This window comes from Gymnogyps californianus, chromosome 5, assembly GCF_018139145.2.
Source record: "Gymnogyps californianus isolate 813 chromosome 5, ASM1813914v2, whole genome shotgun sequence".
NCBI classification, from domain to species: Eukaryota; Metazoa; Chordata; class Aves; order Accipitriformes; family Cathartidae; genus Gymnogyps; species Gymnogyps californianus.
In genome coordinates, this window is record NC_059475.1 from 52180549 (window position 1) to 52196794 (window position 16246).

At 47.8% G+C, this 16246-nt stretch overlaps 1 protein-coding gene across 6 annotated transcripts in view; it reads right to left on the reverse strand.

Moving 5' to 3' along the window:
- Positions 1-16246, reverse strand: part of FOXN3 (forkhead box N3) — a 211789-nt gene that overhangs the window by 125142 nt on the left and 70401 nt on the right. For 4 of the 6 annotated variants that reach the window (XM_050898298.1, XM_050898297.1, XM_050898296.1 and 1 more), the window contains exons 1-2: positions 8898-9122; positions 6863-7419 (exon numbers count right to left, since the gene is read on the reverse strand). In XM_050898298.1, coding sequence (XP_050754255.1) covers positions 6863-7405 — 543 coding nt within the window. In that variant the 5' untranslated portion in view covers positions 7406-7419; positions 8898-9122. Of the gene's footprint in view, positions 1-6862; positions 7420-8897; positions 9123-16246 lie in introns of those variants that run through there. The other 2 variants (XM_050898294.1, XM_050898293.1) reach the window with 1 other exon arrangement.

Consider the following 16246-nt stretch of genomic DNA (forward strand, 5'->3'; position numbering starts at 1 on the left):
ATAGTTTTCAGCCTGTTCATTGTGTGGTGACACACGTGCCAGTATGAGCTCGAGAGGGGTTGGCAATACAGCCCTGGGTTGGTTCAATCCCCCACCAAAGGGAAAAGGCAGCCTGGTTGGGCAGGGACCATGCCTGATGGTGGCAGCCCAGATTTTGATCACTTTAAATCAGCTGTAAAACACCATGAAGAGCCACTCACACAGGCCAACAACAAATAGCACAGTCCTGCTCCTAGGGGAAAACCAAAAGAAACGTCTCCAGCAGAAGAAAGCCTCCCATTGTATTTAAACTTCTTTTCTCATTTCACTCTAGCCTTTACATTGTGGTAGGGACCACATCCATTACCCCACCAAGCAGTCGTGCACCAACTCTCCCTGCAGCTGCCAGCCTCTATCAGGCCTTTCTTCCATCAGGAATGGTTCGCCTCCTTAGCAATCCCAACTGGAGGTATTCCCCAGCCTCCTCACCATCTCTACTCACTCCATCGTGTCGGCACAACTGTTTGCTGGACTGCACTGTGACCTGAATCAGGGAATTAAGCTGAAAAGCAACTCAAGAGTTAAAAAAAAAAAGAGGGAGAGATAAAAATCCAGCTGGATCAGATCTCTGACCAGATCCGTGGTTTGTCACAGAAACGCAGAAGCTCATGTGCCAGGAAGGTGTTGGAGCAAGCAGCCAGGAGCAAGGGAGTTGCGATCACGGCTGAAAAACGGACTCATCAACCCCACCACAGCCCAAGCCCAATGGGTGAAGAGTGGCTCACTCCTGCTTTCCTGTCTGGGCTCTTTCAGTGCTGTTTAACATGCTTTGCATCGTCTTTGCTGTGGGTTAGGAGCACAAACACGGCCAGTTACTCCAGTTTACTTAACCTAAGTAGCTAAACCCCCTGGTAGGTCAATAGCCTGTCAATGTGCAACTAACATCCCAGTTACCCAGAAGGGTGCCTGCCCACGGGCTATCTTAACCAAGAGCAAGATAACGTAAATACCTTAGATATAAGGTTCAGAGGACTCTCTGGATATAGCCAGCTCTTCATCATTACTTGAAAAAGAACTGATTATGCTTTGTACAGCTCTAAACCAGTGTCGTGGTTTAACCCCAGCCAGCAACTAAGCACCATGCAGCCACTCGCTCACTCCTCCCCCCTCACAGTGGGATGGGGAGGAGAATCGAAAAAAGAAAATTCATGGGTTGAGATAAGAACAGTTTAATAATTGAAATAAAATAGTATAATAATAGTTGTAATGAAAAGGAAGATAATAAAAAGAGAGAGAAATAAAACCCAAGAAAGACAAGTGATACACAATGCAGTTGCTCACTGCCTGCTGACCAATGCCCAGCCAGTCCCCGAGCAGCGATCTGCCCCTCCTGGCCAACTCCCCCCAGTTTATATACTGGACAAGACAGTCTATGGTATGGAATATGCCTTTGGCTAGTTCGGGTCAGCTGCCCTGGCTATGCTCCCTCCCAGCTTCTTGTGCACCTCCTCGCTGGCAGAGCATGGGAAACTGAAAAATCCTTAACTTAGGATAAGCACTACTTAGCAACAACTAAAACATCAGTGTGTTATCAACATTATTCTCACACTAAATCCAAAACACAACATTATACCAGCTACTAGGAAGAAAATTAACTCTGTCCCAGCCGAAACCAGGACAACCAGTTAATACAGGCAGACTCCACTGCAAAGAGTAAGCTCTGATGTAAAGTCAACCAGCTGGAAGCCAGTGAAATGGAAGCATATTATCTCCACGCACAGCTTTAGGAAATCTATTATTTAAACATTCTGTAAAATTTCTTGGGTTTGCACTTCAAAAACAAAACTGACAAAACTGAAAGGGTTCAAGAAAACCTCTCCATAAATTGTCTCATCATCTGGAAACCCCATATTACTGTATGGTTCTAGAAACTTTTATGATTGCTCTGGAATGAGATGACCCTCATTTCTCTAAATACCAATTTGAGGAGAAAATTTCTGATACTAGAGAGCTTTTTAGTATGACAGACTAGGGTATAAGAAAATGGGTTTCAAGTTAAACTAGACGAATTCCAGCTTAAAAACACAGTATCTCCTTGTAACAATTTGGGAAATTAACAGTTGGACCAGCTTATTTAGGACACTATTTTATTGACGGAGTCAACATCACCTGAAGTCTTTAACATGAATCTGAGGGGTTTTTCTGGTTTTGTTTTTTGGGTTTGGTGTTTTTTTTTTTTTTTTAACACATTAGCTCCACCAGATGTTATAAACACAGTGAAATTCTGACGCTTGTGTTATTTAGGTCAGTCTAGGTGATAACAATATTAAAAACAGAGGAGATCATTCCTATCCCCAGAGTGCCACTGAGATTTCACAGGAGATCTTCTCAAATAATGTTAAAAGAGGGAGGACAGGGTCCCTGGTCCCTTGCCTTTGTATACATGCAGATTGAATTAGGAGATTCTAATGAAGAACAAGCAGACTCCTCTCCTCTCACTCCAGCTAGTGCTCATCTTTCTGCAGGGTTTACCTGTCAAAAGCCCAGACGTTATCACATTAGAGGAAAGACGTTGGCAGGAGGGACTCCTGAAAAGTCTCCTGCGCCCAAAGGGTCCCCCACAGCTCTTGTCAGGTGCCCTGGCAGAGCGCTTAGGAGACGCAGTGCATTAGACAAGGACAAGTTGGACGCTGGCTCTCGCAGAGCCCAAGGACCACTCGGGAGTCCTCAGATCTCAGAGCCTGCTCCAGACGGAGGAGGAGTCTGGCTGGATCTCCATGACCCAGTTATGGACCACGTACTTCTAAGAATAACTTCCACATCAAGCGAGGAGAATTTTCTTCTCCCATCCCCATAAACATATCCTCTACCCTCATTACATTTTTATTAAGATGTCCCTCAGCATGAGTGCCAAACAAACCTTTAAGAGACTTGAATTTCTTCAGCGTGCATACAGCCAGGAGCATGTGTGTGTGTCCCTATCTCAGACAACACAGAGCAGACACAAAGAGGAACCCTCTTAATAGGATGGATGCCCGAAGAAGCACAGATAGGGGAAAAGATGGCAGAATAGCGGAAAGGAGCATGGCACGACAGCCCTAGCTTCTATAACCGTTGGCTGTTCACTGAGACAAAAAAAATTGCAGAGAAGCCAATGAGGTCAAACATCCTTTCCCCTCATCCACTCATTTGATAATAACGATCAAGAAAGTTTGCATTCATAAAAGGCACAGACGTATCACATGCCCTGAAAATACAATCCTACCAGCCTTTGTTCAAAGCAGGAATCCCTAAACGAATAAAGCAAACCTTCAAGGGGGGGAAAAAATAGGGCTTATAACAAAATTTTTCAACAGACCCTTAGCTAGAGCAGCACTAGTGGGCGCAGCTATAATTACAGCAAACCTACATAATGCGTCTGAACTAGCTTAGCCCTTTCCCTGCAAGCAGAGAAGCTGCCACATCAGTAACTCCGTTGCTAGGGCAACTGCTTACTTTCCATATCAACTGCAAACTCGTTGCTATGGAGACACATATACAAGAAAAATTCCTCTCTATAGCCAAGGACCAGATGGTAGGGAAGTCAGGGAAGTCATGGGCTAACGGGCTGTACTAAATGGGACACACACTAGAGGACATTTAGATCCATACGTTCACAATAGGATTAATCTAAATGACTGAATTCACAGGTCCGGCAGTATAAACAAAGCCAGGGAACTCCTCATCTACTCCCCATCATGTGATACTTCATACTCTGGCCAACTATTATTAAACTGCTGAGCTCAATGCAAAGAGGTTTGTACAATCAAGGGCTCAGCATTTTCCCTTCTTCAGCCCAGCTCTCTGTCTCGATCCAGATCAGCCTCATCGCAAAGTTACATGAATAGTCACTCTGTCGGCTTGCCAGGTAAGCCTGATGGCATTGCAGTTGAAGTGGAACAGCAGCAGTGCATAAACAAATCCGAGGAGAAAAATGTCTTTTCCCGGCATTCCACACCAGACCTAAAAGCACCAGGACAGAGCAAGTCAAAAACTAAAGTGATGCAGCCTGTAAGTCTGGTTTTTTTTTTTTTTTCTCCCTGTTACAAGGATCTCGGATCAGGAAACGCAAGCATTCATATGCAGGCAGAAAAAGCTGCATGCTATTAAATACATATTTAGCCCCATGAATATAGATTAGTGGCACCCAAGATTGAGAAAACTACTATGCAGAGGGAATTAAAAAAAGAATTAAGTGTTCAGCAGAACTTTTTTTAAAAAAACGATTACCGAAAGGCTACACAAACAAACAGTGGAAAGCACATCCATGAGAGGAAAAGCTTCTAGCTTTTCACAATGTGTCAACGCACATCAACCGGCAAATGCCTGCAATTCCCAGCACTGATTAACTCCTTCCCCCCATACTGTACATGCTTCAGAGCCTATCTTGTTAGCATTTTATAACATGCCATTTGCTAAATGCTTGTTTTTCCACATAAAAACAGTAAGACAGGCAGACTCCAAACCTGCAATTTGCAGAATCTGGCTGCAAAGGAGAAGAAGTGGCATGAAATGATTCCTTTTAGAGGAGAGTCCCTCCTTCCCCTGCCCCAAGCCCCAGCCTAAAACCAGAGAACCCTTTAGATGGACACCTTCCTTCTGAACAGCAGTGATGCTTGTTGCAAGGTACTCGAATCAACTCCAAGTGTGCGTGTGCACACACACGAAGGTATTTTCAAAGCCAGCAGTTGACGTTTATTGCTTTCCAAGTCCACAATTAGCTGTCAAGCACCTGATTCAGCAACTCTGACCGAGCGCCAATTCTGCGCTCAGGACTCTGTCTGCCACATCCCTTGGCCAGGACACGAGAAAAACCCAGCAAGGGATTTAATCAACCTGCCTTGGTGCATTTTACATTTGAGATTCTCATCTCATTCACCTCAATGCTGGCTACCTGCAGTTACTAGCATCTCCAGGAGATAGAAGAAATTCTTTCTTACAACCTGGGATTTTCCAGAAATGAATAAACCCCCACCTTGTTATTCATACAGGCAAGGCCTCCCACCACACCTTGTTGTCTAGCTACGTAACCATAGCTCTAATCACGAATTCGAGACATAGGTGACTAGTCATGCATTGTGCTCCGCCGCTTCCCTGTGGAGAAGCAGCGCGTCGTGGTATTGTTCATACGAGCTCAGCAGACTGCCAGATATTTGACAGACAGACATGAAGACAAGTTCCTCATAGGAAGGAAACTGTAATCTAAATAGTCAACTTGTAAACAGAGGAAGAGGGATAGAACAAAACACAAATGGCAATGCTAAACACATGCCTTGCCAGTTACAATATTTTGAGTTTTTTTAAATGTATTGTGTGAAGGTTTCTTATGGTCTGGGACAGGATCACAGAAGCCTGGTGTGGCATTTGTTATTATAGTCTCACTTCCAAACAAGAATTTAAGACTCTGGTTTACACAAAACAAGATCCAGTTCAGGAACAGGTTTTTTAATCTCACACACAATCTTTCACAGCAACTAATCTATAAAAATACCAACATACAATGTGTGATCAGCAATATGTGGACAGTGGATTCTAGGGAATAACATTTAAAAAAAAGAAAAAAAGAAGATAGAAGTGTCAATCGTTTAAAAAAGGACAGCTCCAGAGAAAAGAAAGTTAAGTAATCTAAAATGAAAAGTTGCTAGTTTAGGGTAATGTATGACTCTTCCTCTAGAGTCACTTAGCTCCTATTCCACAGGATTTGAAGTTAAATTGCACACAAAATAGGGAGAACAGCACCACCAACAGAAGTCTAGTTTCAGGGTAACCAGTTACAAGACAATCATGGCATTTACTTCACTGAAATACAAAAGTTGAGTCCATCTATTGTTTCTGCCAGGAGAGAGTGTCCACTTTCTGATCTTCAGCCAATTTTAGAGACAGTCAGTGGTGTGATTTTACCCGCTATTTATTTCACTAACCTGTGAGAAGGCCTGTGAAATTAATCTGCACGCTGATATTTTTATCAGTATACTCGTACTTTGCCAAAGATTCATCCAGACCACTGCTTCTTGAGACGGTCCCCTTCGGAAATTGATACCTGCTCCCAGGCAGACTGACGCAGTACAAGGCTATGCAAAGGACTGCCTCCACTGTTCGGCTCGCTTCCCCATTCCCTCGCACACAGCCTCTTCCTGCAGACGCCGCTGAGGATTCAGCGATGAAACCAGGCAACAACAGAGATCCGAAAGCAAAAATGGGCTCCCCAGGCTTCTGCCACCACACCAGTCGCAGAAGCTACGTGAGCCCAGGGAGAGAACGACTAAAATTTTGGTGAACGGTAACTTTCACCTTCGATGCCAGACCTATTTCCTCTCTTTGAAGAGTTTCTCTAAAACCTGCTTGAAATGGAACGAAGCTTCATCACCAAAATTCAGAACTACTTCTGTTTGTTTAAGAGAAAGAACAGTTTTTTCAGATTACAACACAAACCAGGGAAAAAGCAATGGACTCTTACGTAAGGCATACCCTTTCACTATACATTTGTATAAGCCAAGAACAGCAAGCAGCCTATTTATAACATGATTACATTCATCTAGTATAGCTGGAAACTATTACCACAGCATGATAACTAAAAACAATATTTAACCACTATGCATGAAGACACCAGCTGGGGGGAAAAGAAAAACCACACACACACCCTGAGTACTTTCTTACAGATGTCTAGACAATGAATTTAATAAAATCAGAATGAGCCATGCTAAAGAAATGTTGGCTCTCTGAATTTAATGAATGTTACCAGTGACAGCATTGCATATTCTGCATTTCACTGTTACAGACACGTTCTGGGATTAGCAGGTGAGTATTTTCAGAGCCAGATAGGTTTCCATAGTTCCAAACTTACCTGACTTCTGTCTTTGTCCACTTTCTTAAAACACTTATTCAAGGATAGATTATGTCTCACAGAATTTTTCCATCCAGTGGGTGCGTTTGCAAAATACGGAAAGTGTTCCAAGATCCAGTTGTATATATCCTTTACGGGCAGTCTTTTGGTTGGCGAGTCCTCAATGGCCATAAATATGAGGCAGCTAAAGGAATAAGGAGGTTTGCAGTTGGGGTTCTGCTTGGCATCGTAGGGCATGTCAGAGTGGGCAGGAGACGGTGGCGTGTCATCACCAATGTCCTGAACGGGGCTAACGCTCCTTAACACCGAGTCCCCAAAGCTTTTCAGCAAGTTCTTGCTCTCGTGTAACCAGTTCAAATTAGTTAGTTCTTCATCTTCCATGGCCCCTTTATCTAATCTGATTGCAGGCAAAGAGAAATCTAGGTCCTCGTCATCGTGAAGTGCCTTTGATAAATCACTATCTTGGTAACGTTGGCTCAATCCGCTGGGAACACTAATTCCTGAGCCCTCTGGCTTCTTACTGGGAGGCATGACTGGACCCATTTAGACAGCAACTCCTGGGAAAGCAAATCCAAAGGAAGGGGAGAAAGAGACAGAGAAAAGTTAGCTCATAAAAAGATACTGCATAACATTTTGACAGCTTTTCCCTAACTGGTCACTCCACCTTTTGCCATCTGTATTAAAAATGACAGACTCACATAAACACTCATCCACAACTGTTGAGTAAAATAATCTAAAGTTAGGACAAGGGAAGAAATTTCAGTCGATGGAATAAGATGATAATCCCAATATATCTCAGTTCTGCATGTACATGAAGCCCCACACAGGAAATCCTAAAGACACTTCCCTTTAGTGATGAATATGTGTATTAAATCATTGAATACTCTGATTGTATCACTTTAATAAGCATGTGAGCTAAAAAAAAGAAAAGAAAAACTAGAGGGGCTTAAGGCCAGTTGTTTCAGATTAAGTTCAGCTGTTTCACTTTTGAGGGCAATACAACAGCACCGTGATTAAAGTCACTCTGGCTAAAGGCTGAGGCAGGCAAGCATCCAATCTGACTACAGTCGCAGTTGCAACAAAACTCAGAAATGTCAGCAGAACTTCAGCAAGGGTGGGAGAAGGGAGGAGAGAAAGCAACGCACGGTAGTTTTGGGACCAGGGCCAAGACACAGGGAAACAAGCGTCAAAGGACTAGAGCACTTTAAAAATGTATGTAAACAGAGAAGATTTTAACATAAGCTGAACTGTATTTCAAACATGGTAGAAAACAGAGTCAGAAAGACTGCTGTGATGCTCAACAGTGGCCCGGGAGAGGTGGGACAAGCTGCCGAGGGTACTGTACCAGCAGGCCCCGGGGGGACACCTGTGAGTGGTAACATTTGGGAGGACCTGAGCCCTTCAGAAGCTGGGTGAAGCTGGGTGCCTGCCCAACCCAAGAGAAGCAGACAGGAGCCCAACAATTCCACTTCAGAAGCAGGAGACAGGCTCCCTTAGCTTCTCCATACAGTACAACTGCCAGGATTTAGGTCTGGAGATGCGAACAGCAGTGAAATAAAAACTGGAAAGAGTTAATAACGGATTTAAAAACAACGAAACTTCCTGCAGAAACGTTGAACAAGAGCAAAATGATTCCCTGTATCTAAAACATATCCTTAGCAGTTCCCTGAAGTCATGTCGTCACAGTTGATACTGTAAACGAAGGGCAAAAAAACTACAGGTAACAACAGAATGAACCACCTATCTACAGGAAAAAAGAGCAAGATAGCCATTCTGGGAAAGAGAAATGATGGACTTTATTTTAGCTGTTACAAAAGGGCAAAAATGAAAAAGGCAAGTTCCTTGGGTCTTTCTATAAACACTTTACACCAAAGCGGCCATGACTAAAAAAGAAATGTACAGAACTTCTATGCACAGAAGCCCATTAATACACACCATCACCCAACAAGCTCAGCAAACACGCGTGGTTTTACACATGTACCTAGAAGAGGAAAAAATACTGAGGCAGATATAAACACCAGGAGGCCAAACTTACGTAGGTCCCGCTTCCTAGCTTTCAAAACAGAGCCCAGCACAGCCAGAAGGTAAACACACGTATCGCCGGCATCCAGGGGCACCGGCATCGCCTACCTACACCACAAGCTCAACTTTGACTCCAAATGGAAGTTACGTCCCATGAGCTTCTAAACAGGAAAATTATATGATGGCTGACAGTAAAGTAATTTAATTGCGCTGTTGCTATGACAACATGCTGCTCTCTTTCTGTTTAATTTGCTTATTCGCCAGTATCCTCCCAAAGGGCCATATCACACTATCTCCCCCTTTTTTTTCCCCTTTCTCTTTTCTCCTCTCCAGGCAGCGGTCCTCACGGGTGCCGGGGGTGACTGGGCGGCCGCGGCCCCGCGGAGCCTCCTCGGGCCGGCCACCGGCATCTGCAGGGAGGCCCGGCAGAGCCCGGCGGGAGAGCAGTTCCCGGCGGGGCCGCCGCGGGCGGGAGGGGTGCTCGGGGCTGCCCCCCCCCGCCGGCGGGGCCCGGCCGTGGCTGCGCCCGGGCGGTGTGTGGGGGGGTTGTTAACGAGGCCCGTGGCGGCTGCCGCGGCGCCCCGCCGCCAGACAAAGGAGCGCCGGTCACATGAGAGCCCGCAGTTGGGCGAATATTTTTAATCCGCTGCCAATTGCGGGTGCTCCACCAGATATCTACACAGCCGCTCGCCCGAGGGGGCCTCCGCGCCCGCCCCCCTCACTCGCGGCCCGGCGGGGGCGGGAGGGAGGGAGCAACCCCGGGGGGGGGGGGGGGGGGGGGGCGCACCGGGCCGGCCCCCCCGCGCAGCGCTCCCACCGTACTTGTCGCACGGGGGGGGGGGGGGGAGGGGGGGGAGAAGGCGGGGGGCGGGCGCCCATTGGCCGCCGCCGCAGCCAATCAATGGCGTTGCTAGGAGACTGGGACTGCTCCGGCTGGGCGGGCGAGGGCGGCCGGCGGCGCGCATACCTCCAATGCCGGCCAGATGTCACCGGCCCTCGCTGGCCCCGCCGGGAAGGCAACTTCGCCCCGCGCGCGCCCCGCCGCGCGACCCTGCGCCCCGCGCGGCGCCTCCTTAAGCCTCTTTTTTATATATCCGTGTGTGTGTGTGCGCGTATTCCAAAGTCCTCGCCCAGGCGGCTCCCGGAAGCCCCCGGCGGGACCACCTCGGCCCGGAGGCGGCCCCGCGGCTCGGCCCCGCGGCGCGGCGGGCCGGGCTCGGCGGGGACGCGGCGGGGCGCGCGCCGCGGCCGCGCACCAACTCCTGGCCAAGTTGTGGCGCGGGGCGGCCGCGGGACCGGGCCGCGCCGGGGCGAGCCGAGCCGGGCCGGGCCGGGCGGGACCGCGCCGCCCCCCAGGCGGGCCCGCCAGCGCCTTGCGCAATCCCCGCGAACAACAACAACAACAACAACAACAACAACAACAACAACAACTTACCTGGCGCGGGGGGGTGGGGGGGGCGGTGGTTTCACCGCCGTCCCTTCATGGCTGTGGCGCAAACTTTCATCTGACGGAGCCGGGCATCGCGCGCCCCCCGCCTCAGCCCGAGCCCCGAGGGTGCCGCGGGGGTCCCGGCGCAGGGGGCACCGCCACCAGCATGGGGCCCGGCCGCCGCCCGCCCCCGCCCGCCCCGCGCTCCCGACGGGCAGCGGTCCGCCTCGGTGCGAGCCGAAGAGCGAGAAATTGTTTCCACTGCAAACAAAAAAGGCGACACATGACCAGGGAGGGAGGGGAGAGAGGGAAAACGTGGGCTGGGCCAGCCGAGACGGGAGAAGCCGCGGAAGGGAGGGCCGCCGGCGGTGGGGGAGGGCGGCGGAGCGGGCGGCGCTCCTCACGGCAGCCCGCGGGGACCCCGGCCCGCCGCCACCCTCAAGGGGCGCCCGCCGCCGCCGCCAGCTGCTCGGACGTGTCCGCCCGCGGGGGCGCCCGCCCCGGCCCGCCAGACCCCGCCGGGCGGCGTGGCGCGGGGTCGCCTGCGAGGCGGGCGGGCGGGCGGGCGCCGCGGGCCTAGCGGCATCGGGGTCGCGCCGGGCCGGCGGCGTTTGCCTGGGGCGGGCGGGTATTCGAGGTCGGGAGGGCGGCGGGAAGCGCCCGGGGAGAAGTCTCCGGTGTGGAGAGAACTGACAGCGCTGCCGGTCCTCACCGGCGGCAGCGGCGCTCCCACTTGTACGAGTCTCTCGCCCTACCCGTGGCGTGACGGCCGCTGGTGACAGGAGGCCCGGCCAGACCGACCCCGGCTAAACTGCAATAAACTACGCGGTCGCCACCGAAGGCACCGCCAACCACCAGAAGTCCAAAGATCAACACACCGGAGCCTTGCTTCTCCCTCCCCCCTCAAGAGGAGCAGGGGAGACATCTTTCAACACCGAAACGCCAGGCTCCGTCCTGCACGTCTCCCAGCAGGCAATTAATTCCTGCCGAGGAGGGGAAAACCTGCAAGCCCACCAACGACACACAACTCGAGCCTCCGGTATTAAGCGAGTCCGTCAGCCAGTTTCGAACACATCTGTCCTGCTAATTTGTGCAGGAGCCAGGTGCTACAGAGACGCGTGCAGGGCAGGGGAGAGCACGCCCGCGGGCAGCAACACGCAGGGGATAATGCAAGGGGTCTCTGCTGCTGACTCTGTATCATGAAACTATGGCCTCTGCTGAGGGTCCGTCTTCACGTTGTGCAGTAAAGAACCATGTTGCAGAAATGTGCAATAACTGCTGAGGAAAAAAAAAAAGTTTATTTCTTTAGTCTAAGGAAATTTGCTTTAAAATCAGGCCTGATTTAATTAGGAAGAATGGTGCATTTTCTCCTCTGCTACCATACCTTGACATAACCAGTATTAACTTGAGTAAAAAAACCTTACCATCAGTTAAATTAACTGGAGGGAACTAACTTGCTTTAAAAATAGAAAAGAAGTTGCCCAGTCTAGACAGCACTAGTTAAACGTATAGCCTCCCGTATGCAACATGCTTGATCTCAAGCAGCTTCAGTGATTTACAGCACAGAATTAAGGTATGGCTGTCCACCCGCAAAACAAGTACATGAAATTGTTTTGTAGCTGATCCACAAAAATCAAGGATTTTCCGCTCTGGGTAAAAAAGGCTTGCAGATTTAGCATACTTCAAAATACATTTTCCTTTCAGTATAGAAAAGGTCTGCTGCAGAAATGTATAAACAACATAATACGAGTTAGAAATACAGGTATATTGGTAGATCCTTTCCAATGCAGCCCTGGACACAGAAATTATCCCTAAGCCAAGACGAAAAGCATTTTAGCCATTTTATTTAGAAAAGTTAGGACAGCTGTCTCAACACCTTGCAGGAATTCTGTGCTGGCCCACACAGGCAATATTATCCCGCTTAACCAGGATCACTAATGTATCCTCCTGCATGTCTGTGTCTGTACTTAGGCATTTACCAAGGCATGGGTTACCTCTTTTAATCTCTCTGACACTTGCAGAATTCACATTTTTAGACAAGGGTGGCAACTACTTCATTCTCGAAGTGCAGGGCTGAAAAGCATTTAATTGATTCTCAAACTAGAAATTCCTGTCATAACTCACTAAGACCTTCTTTTGCCGATAGCTTTCCCTCCCCTACCCAGTGAACTGCTGTTTCACATTCTTGTATATTTTCAAGAAGACATGCCAGCAGCTGGATTGAAGAATGGGAAGAATACCTATCAGGCAGCAGAGTGTCATCGTTACCCACAGGTAACCCTGCCCTGTGACTCCACCAGCCCTAACACTCCAACAGTCAGCAGACCATTAGTTTACACAGTTCTTATCTCATGGCCGTTTGGTTTCAAACCTAAACTAAATTACGAAGTCATAACTCCACCCACCTGAATTTACTCCAAATGCTTCAGACGTTTTTCTGAGTGAATCAACATGTCTCTTTATCGGCAAGCAAGGAGATTTATCGCATTTATCACCACTTGTAAAAGTCAAGTGTCTTAGAACAGACTACCAAGAAGAATTCAGCTAATGAGAAGTATTTCTGAAGTGAGAAGGGGAAGCCTCGTGAGGTGCAGGGTAGTATGCAAAGAATATTACACCTTGAATACACTGTGTATGCATCCTGTTCAGGTACACAGCTCAGTTCTGTTCAAAATTAGTGGCAAAATTCCTCATCAGTATTGGTGGAATAAGATCAGTTCCAGAGTTTTATACCTTTTCCATGGTGGGTAGGAATTTCGCCAGAGCGCACATTAAGGATTACAGTGAAGGACCACTGCGAGACATTCGCCGTGTAGACAAAAGCCAGCGTGATCGAGCGCAGGGGCCAGCAGCGGGTGATGCAGAAGCCCAGGAGAGCAGGGGGACAGACTGCACGCCGGGCAGAGGGCTGGCACCGGGCTCCCCGCTGAGGCACCCCGCGAGGGGCAGCCTCTCGCTGGCTCCCACTCACCCCTGAGCTCAGCAGGAACTGGAGCTGCTGACTTAGAGCGGTAAAGCACCAGCAGCGAGGTGAACACTGGTATCTTGCCTCTTGGGAAGACTGTCCCCCAGCTTCTTCTGACTCTTAGCTGGAATACTTAATACAACTAATTTAAGAAAGGAGAATACAGTCTCACACAGCACCACTGAAAGATCACTAACTGCTGGCTTAGAGACTACAGCGCCATCAGAACATCAGACGTATGGCCATCAAGTAACTCACTGTAATCTTAGGCAAGCCACCAAATTTATTAGGGTGTCGATTTCCCCATTTCTAAGACAGGAATAATACTAACTCATTTAGCAAAAGGTTTGCAACACTGACAGATGAAAACTGTTTGTACATCAAGACCAAAGTATTTGCCGTACCGAAGGCCGATTAGAAGTACCAACAGTGCAGAGCTGCACTTTAGCCTTGTGGGCTAATATACAACAGTCTAATCTTTCCACTCAGATTTCAGAATACCAACTGCAGATGTTGCAGTATCTTATTTAATGAGGATTTCCAGCCATCTCCCTATACTCCTTTATCTCTTATCCTCCTCTAGATTGGAATCTCTGATAACCTCCCACAAGCCATAGAGCACACCAGCACAGCAAGGGTCACGGGCTCTTTATCAATGCTCCAAAGCTCATCTTCCCCCCTCCATCTCCATCTCTGCTGGGAACATCTTCCTTTGCTAGTAGTATGACCATGACATGCTAAATATTTCTACTTTCTGCCCTCTGACGTCACCAGTCTCACCATTCAACAGACCTGCACTTCTTATCCTCACCTTTAAGCCCCCATTCCTAACCTGATCTCAAATTATAATGTCCTCATTGACTGGCATCCTTGTCAATGTTTATTCTCTCTACATCAGGGTCAAATTTCTTCCCTGAAGTCTGCTGCAAGTTTGCTAACTAAGCTTGCTCATTAGGATTTATAATTTGACATGCAGCTGTACACAAAAAACTCCCAATTCTGAAAGGGTCCTGGTGCAAGGTACCTTTCAAAGACTGAAGCGGACAGGGCTGCTGCCCCTTGTGATCAGTGATCAGACCCTCATAGTGGGACACATCCCAGGCTCTAACACCGTACACTGGCCATCTCGTTTTGTTCCCATTCTTCCCCCATACAGAATGACTAGCATCCCCCATCAGTCTTCCCCATTTCTAAACTTCTGTTTTCTCTGAGGCAATGGATTTACTCTTGTACAGAGCAGAAGCACGTTGAACACCTTCGGGCACTATTAAAAACTAAATCATTAATATAATACGTGTTTGCTCGTTTCCTCTTTCACAACTCCTGTTCCCAGTGTTCTTCTCCAGTCCCTCATACAGAACCTGCAGTATCAACACTTCTTTATTTTTAATCATGGCAGACCAGCCTGGTTTTGTTGTTGCACTATGCCCACTTTTGGGGCAGAGAAACAGCTGCATCTGAATTCCCACCTGAACAGCCAGAGTCTCTGCCTCGTACAGAGGTAACACACCTAACCAGCTGACAAACAGTGCCATGCTCCCGTGAAAAAGAGCAGCTCTTGCCTTGCAGCTGCTCCAAGCACAGTTGTACCCTGCCTTCCTGCCCCATGTCTTCTACAAGCATGCACTCCTCTTTCTTCTCCCACCCCAAGCACTAGGATCGTGGTTTAACCCCAGCCAGCAGCTACACACCACGCAGCCGCTCCCTCACTCCCCCCCACTCCCAGTGGGATGGGGAGCAGAATTGGGAAAGAAGGTAGAACTCGTGGGTTGAGATAAGAACGGTTTAATAACTAAAGTAAAATATCATACTAACAATAATAATAATGAAATATAATGATAATAATAATAATAGTAATGAAAAGGAATAGAACAAAAAAAAAAAAGAAGAGGAAAAAAAAGAAGAAAAAGAGAAAATAGAAGACAAGTGATGCACAATGCAATTGCTCACCACCCGCTGACCGATGCCCCAGCAGCGATCTGTGCCTCCTGGCCAACCCCCCCTGTTTATATACTGGGCATGACGTTCCATGGTACGGAATATCCCTTTGGCTAGTTCGGGTCAGCTGCCCCGGCTATGCTCCCTCCCAGCTTCTTGAACACCTGCTTGCTGGCAGAGCATGGGAAACTGAAAAATCCTTGACTTAAGATAAGCGCTACTTAGCAACAACTAAAACATCAGCGTGTTATCAACATTATTCTCACACTAAATCCAAAACACAGCACTGTACCAGCTACTAAGAAGAAAATTAACTCTATCCCAGCCGAAACCAGGACAACTAGCTAAAGATACAAGCTGCAGATGCAATGAAGGCCCAGCTTACTCCAGCTTACTGATAGGAGATCTATCTTTTGCTTATTCACTTGGGACCATGGAATCAGATTTACAAAGCACTTTCCCAACCTTTCATTTAATTATTCTTCAAGTTCTCATTTGCCCCAGCTGGCAAAACCCAACAGAAACAGAACTGAATTGGTGAGAAAAGGAGCACCGATATGAAGCTTTGTCAGAAGTGTGAGCAAACAAAAGGATCTACAGGATTTGTTTCACAGGCTAAAATATAATTAATTTCTTACAATAAAATCAAGAGGTTTTATGAAATAGTTCCTTTATAAAATAATGTATGCACATTTACAATGTTATTGTAGTAACACTTGCTTGCAGCTTCTAAGAAAATGAGTATACTTAGTGCTAAAATTATATACAGCTGACAAGCTACCAGCAAGTGTGTTTCTGTACATGAGTGCGGTGGGAGGAGAGTATCATGCATGCTAGTTTGTCCTACATACATTTGTTAAAACAGGTCCATATGAGAGATGCTTTCCTAGTGTAATTACACCAGCATGCTAGCACCCCAAGCACAAACCTAGCTCGTACTGGTAAATGGAAGCTTCTGCCAGTGCAGCTTATTTTAGTAGCCCAGCCAGTGGGAGGCAAAATGTTGCTGGGATAAACATATCTTCACTGG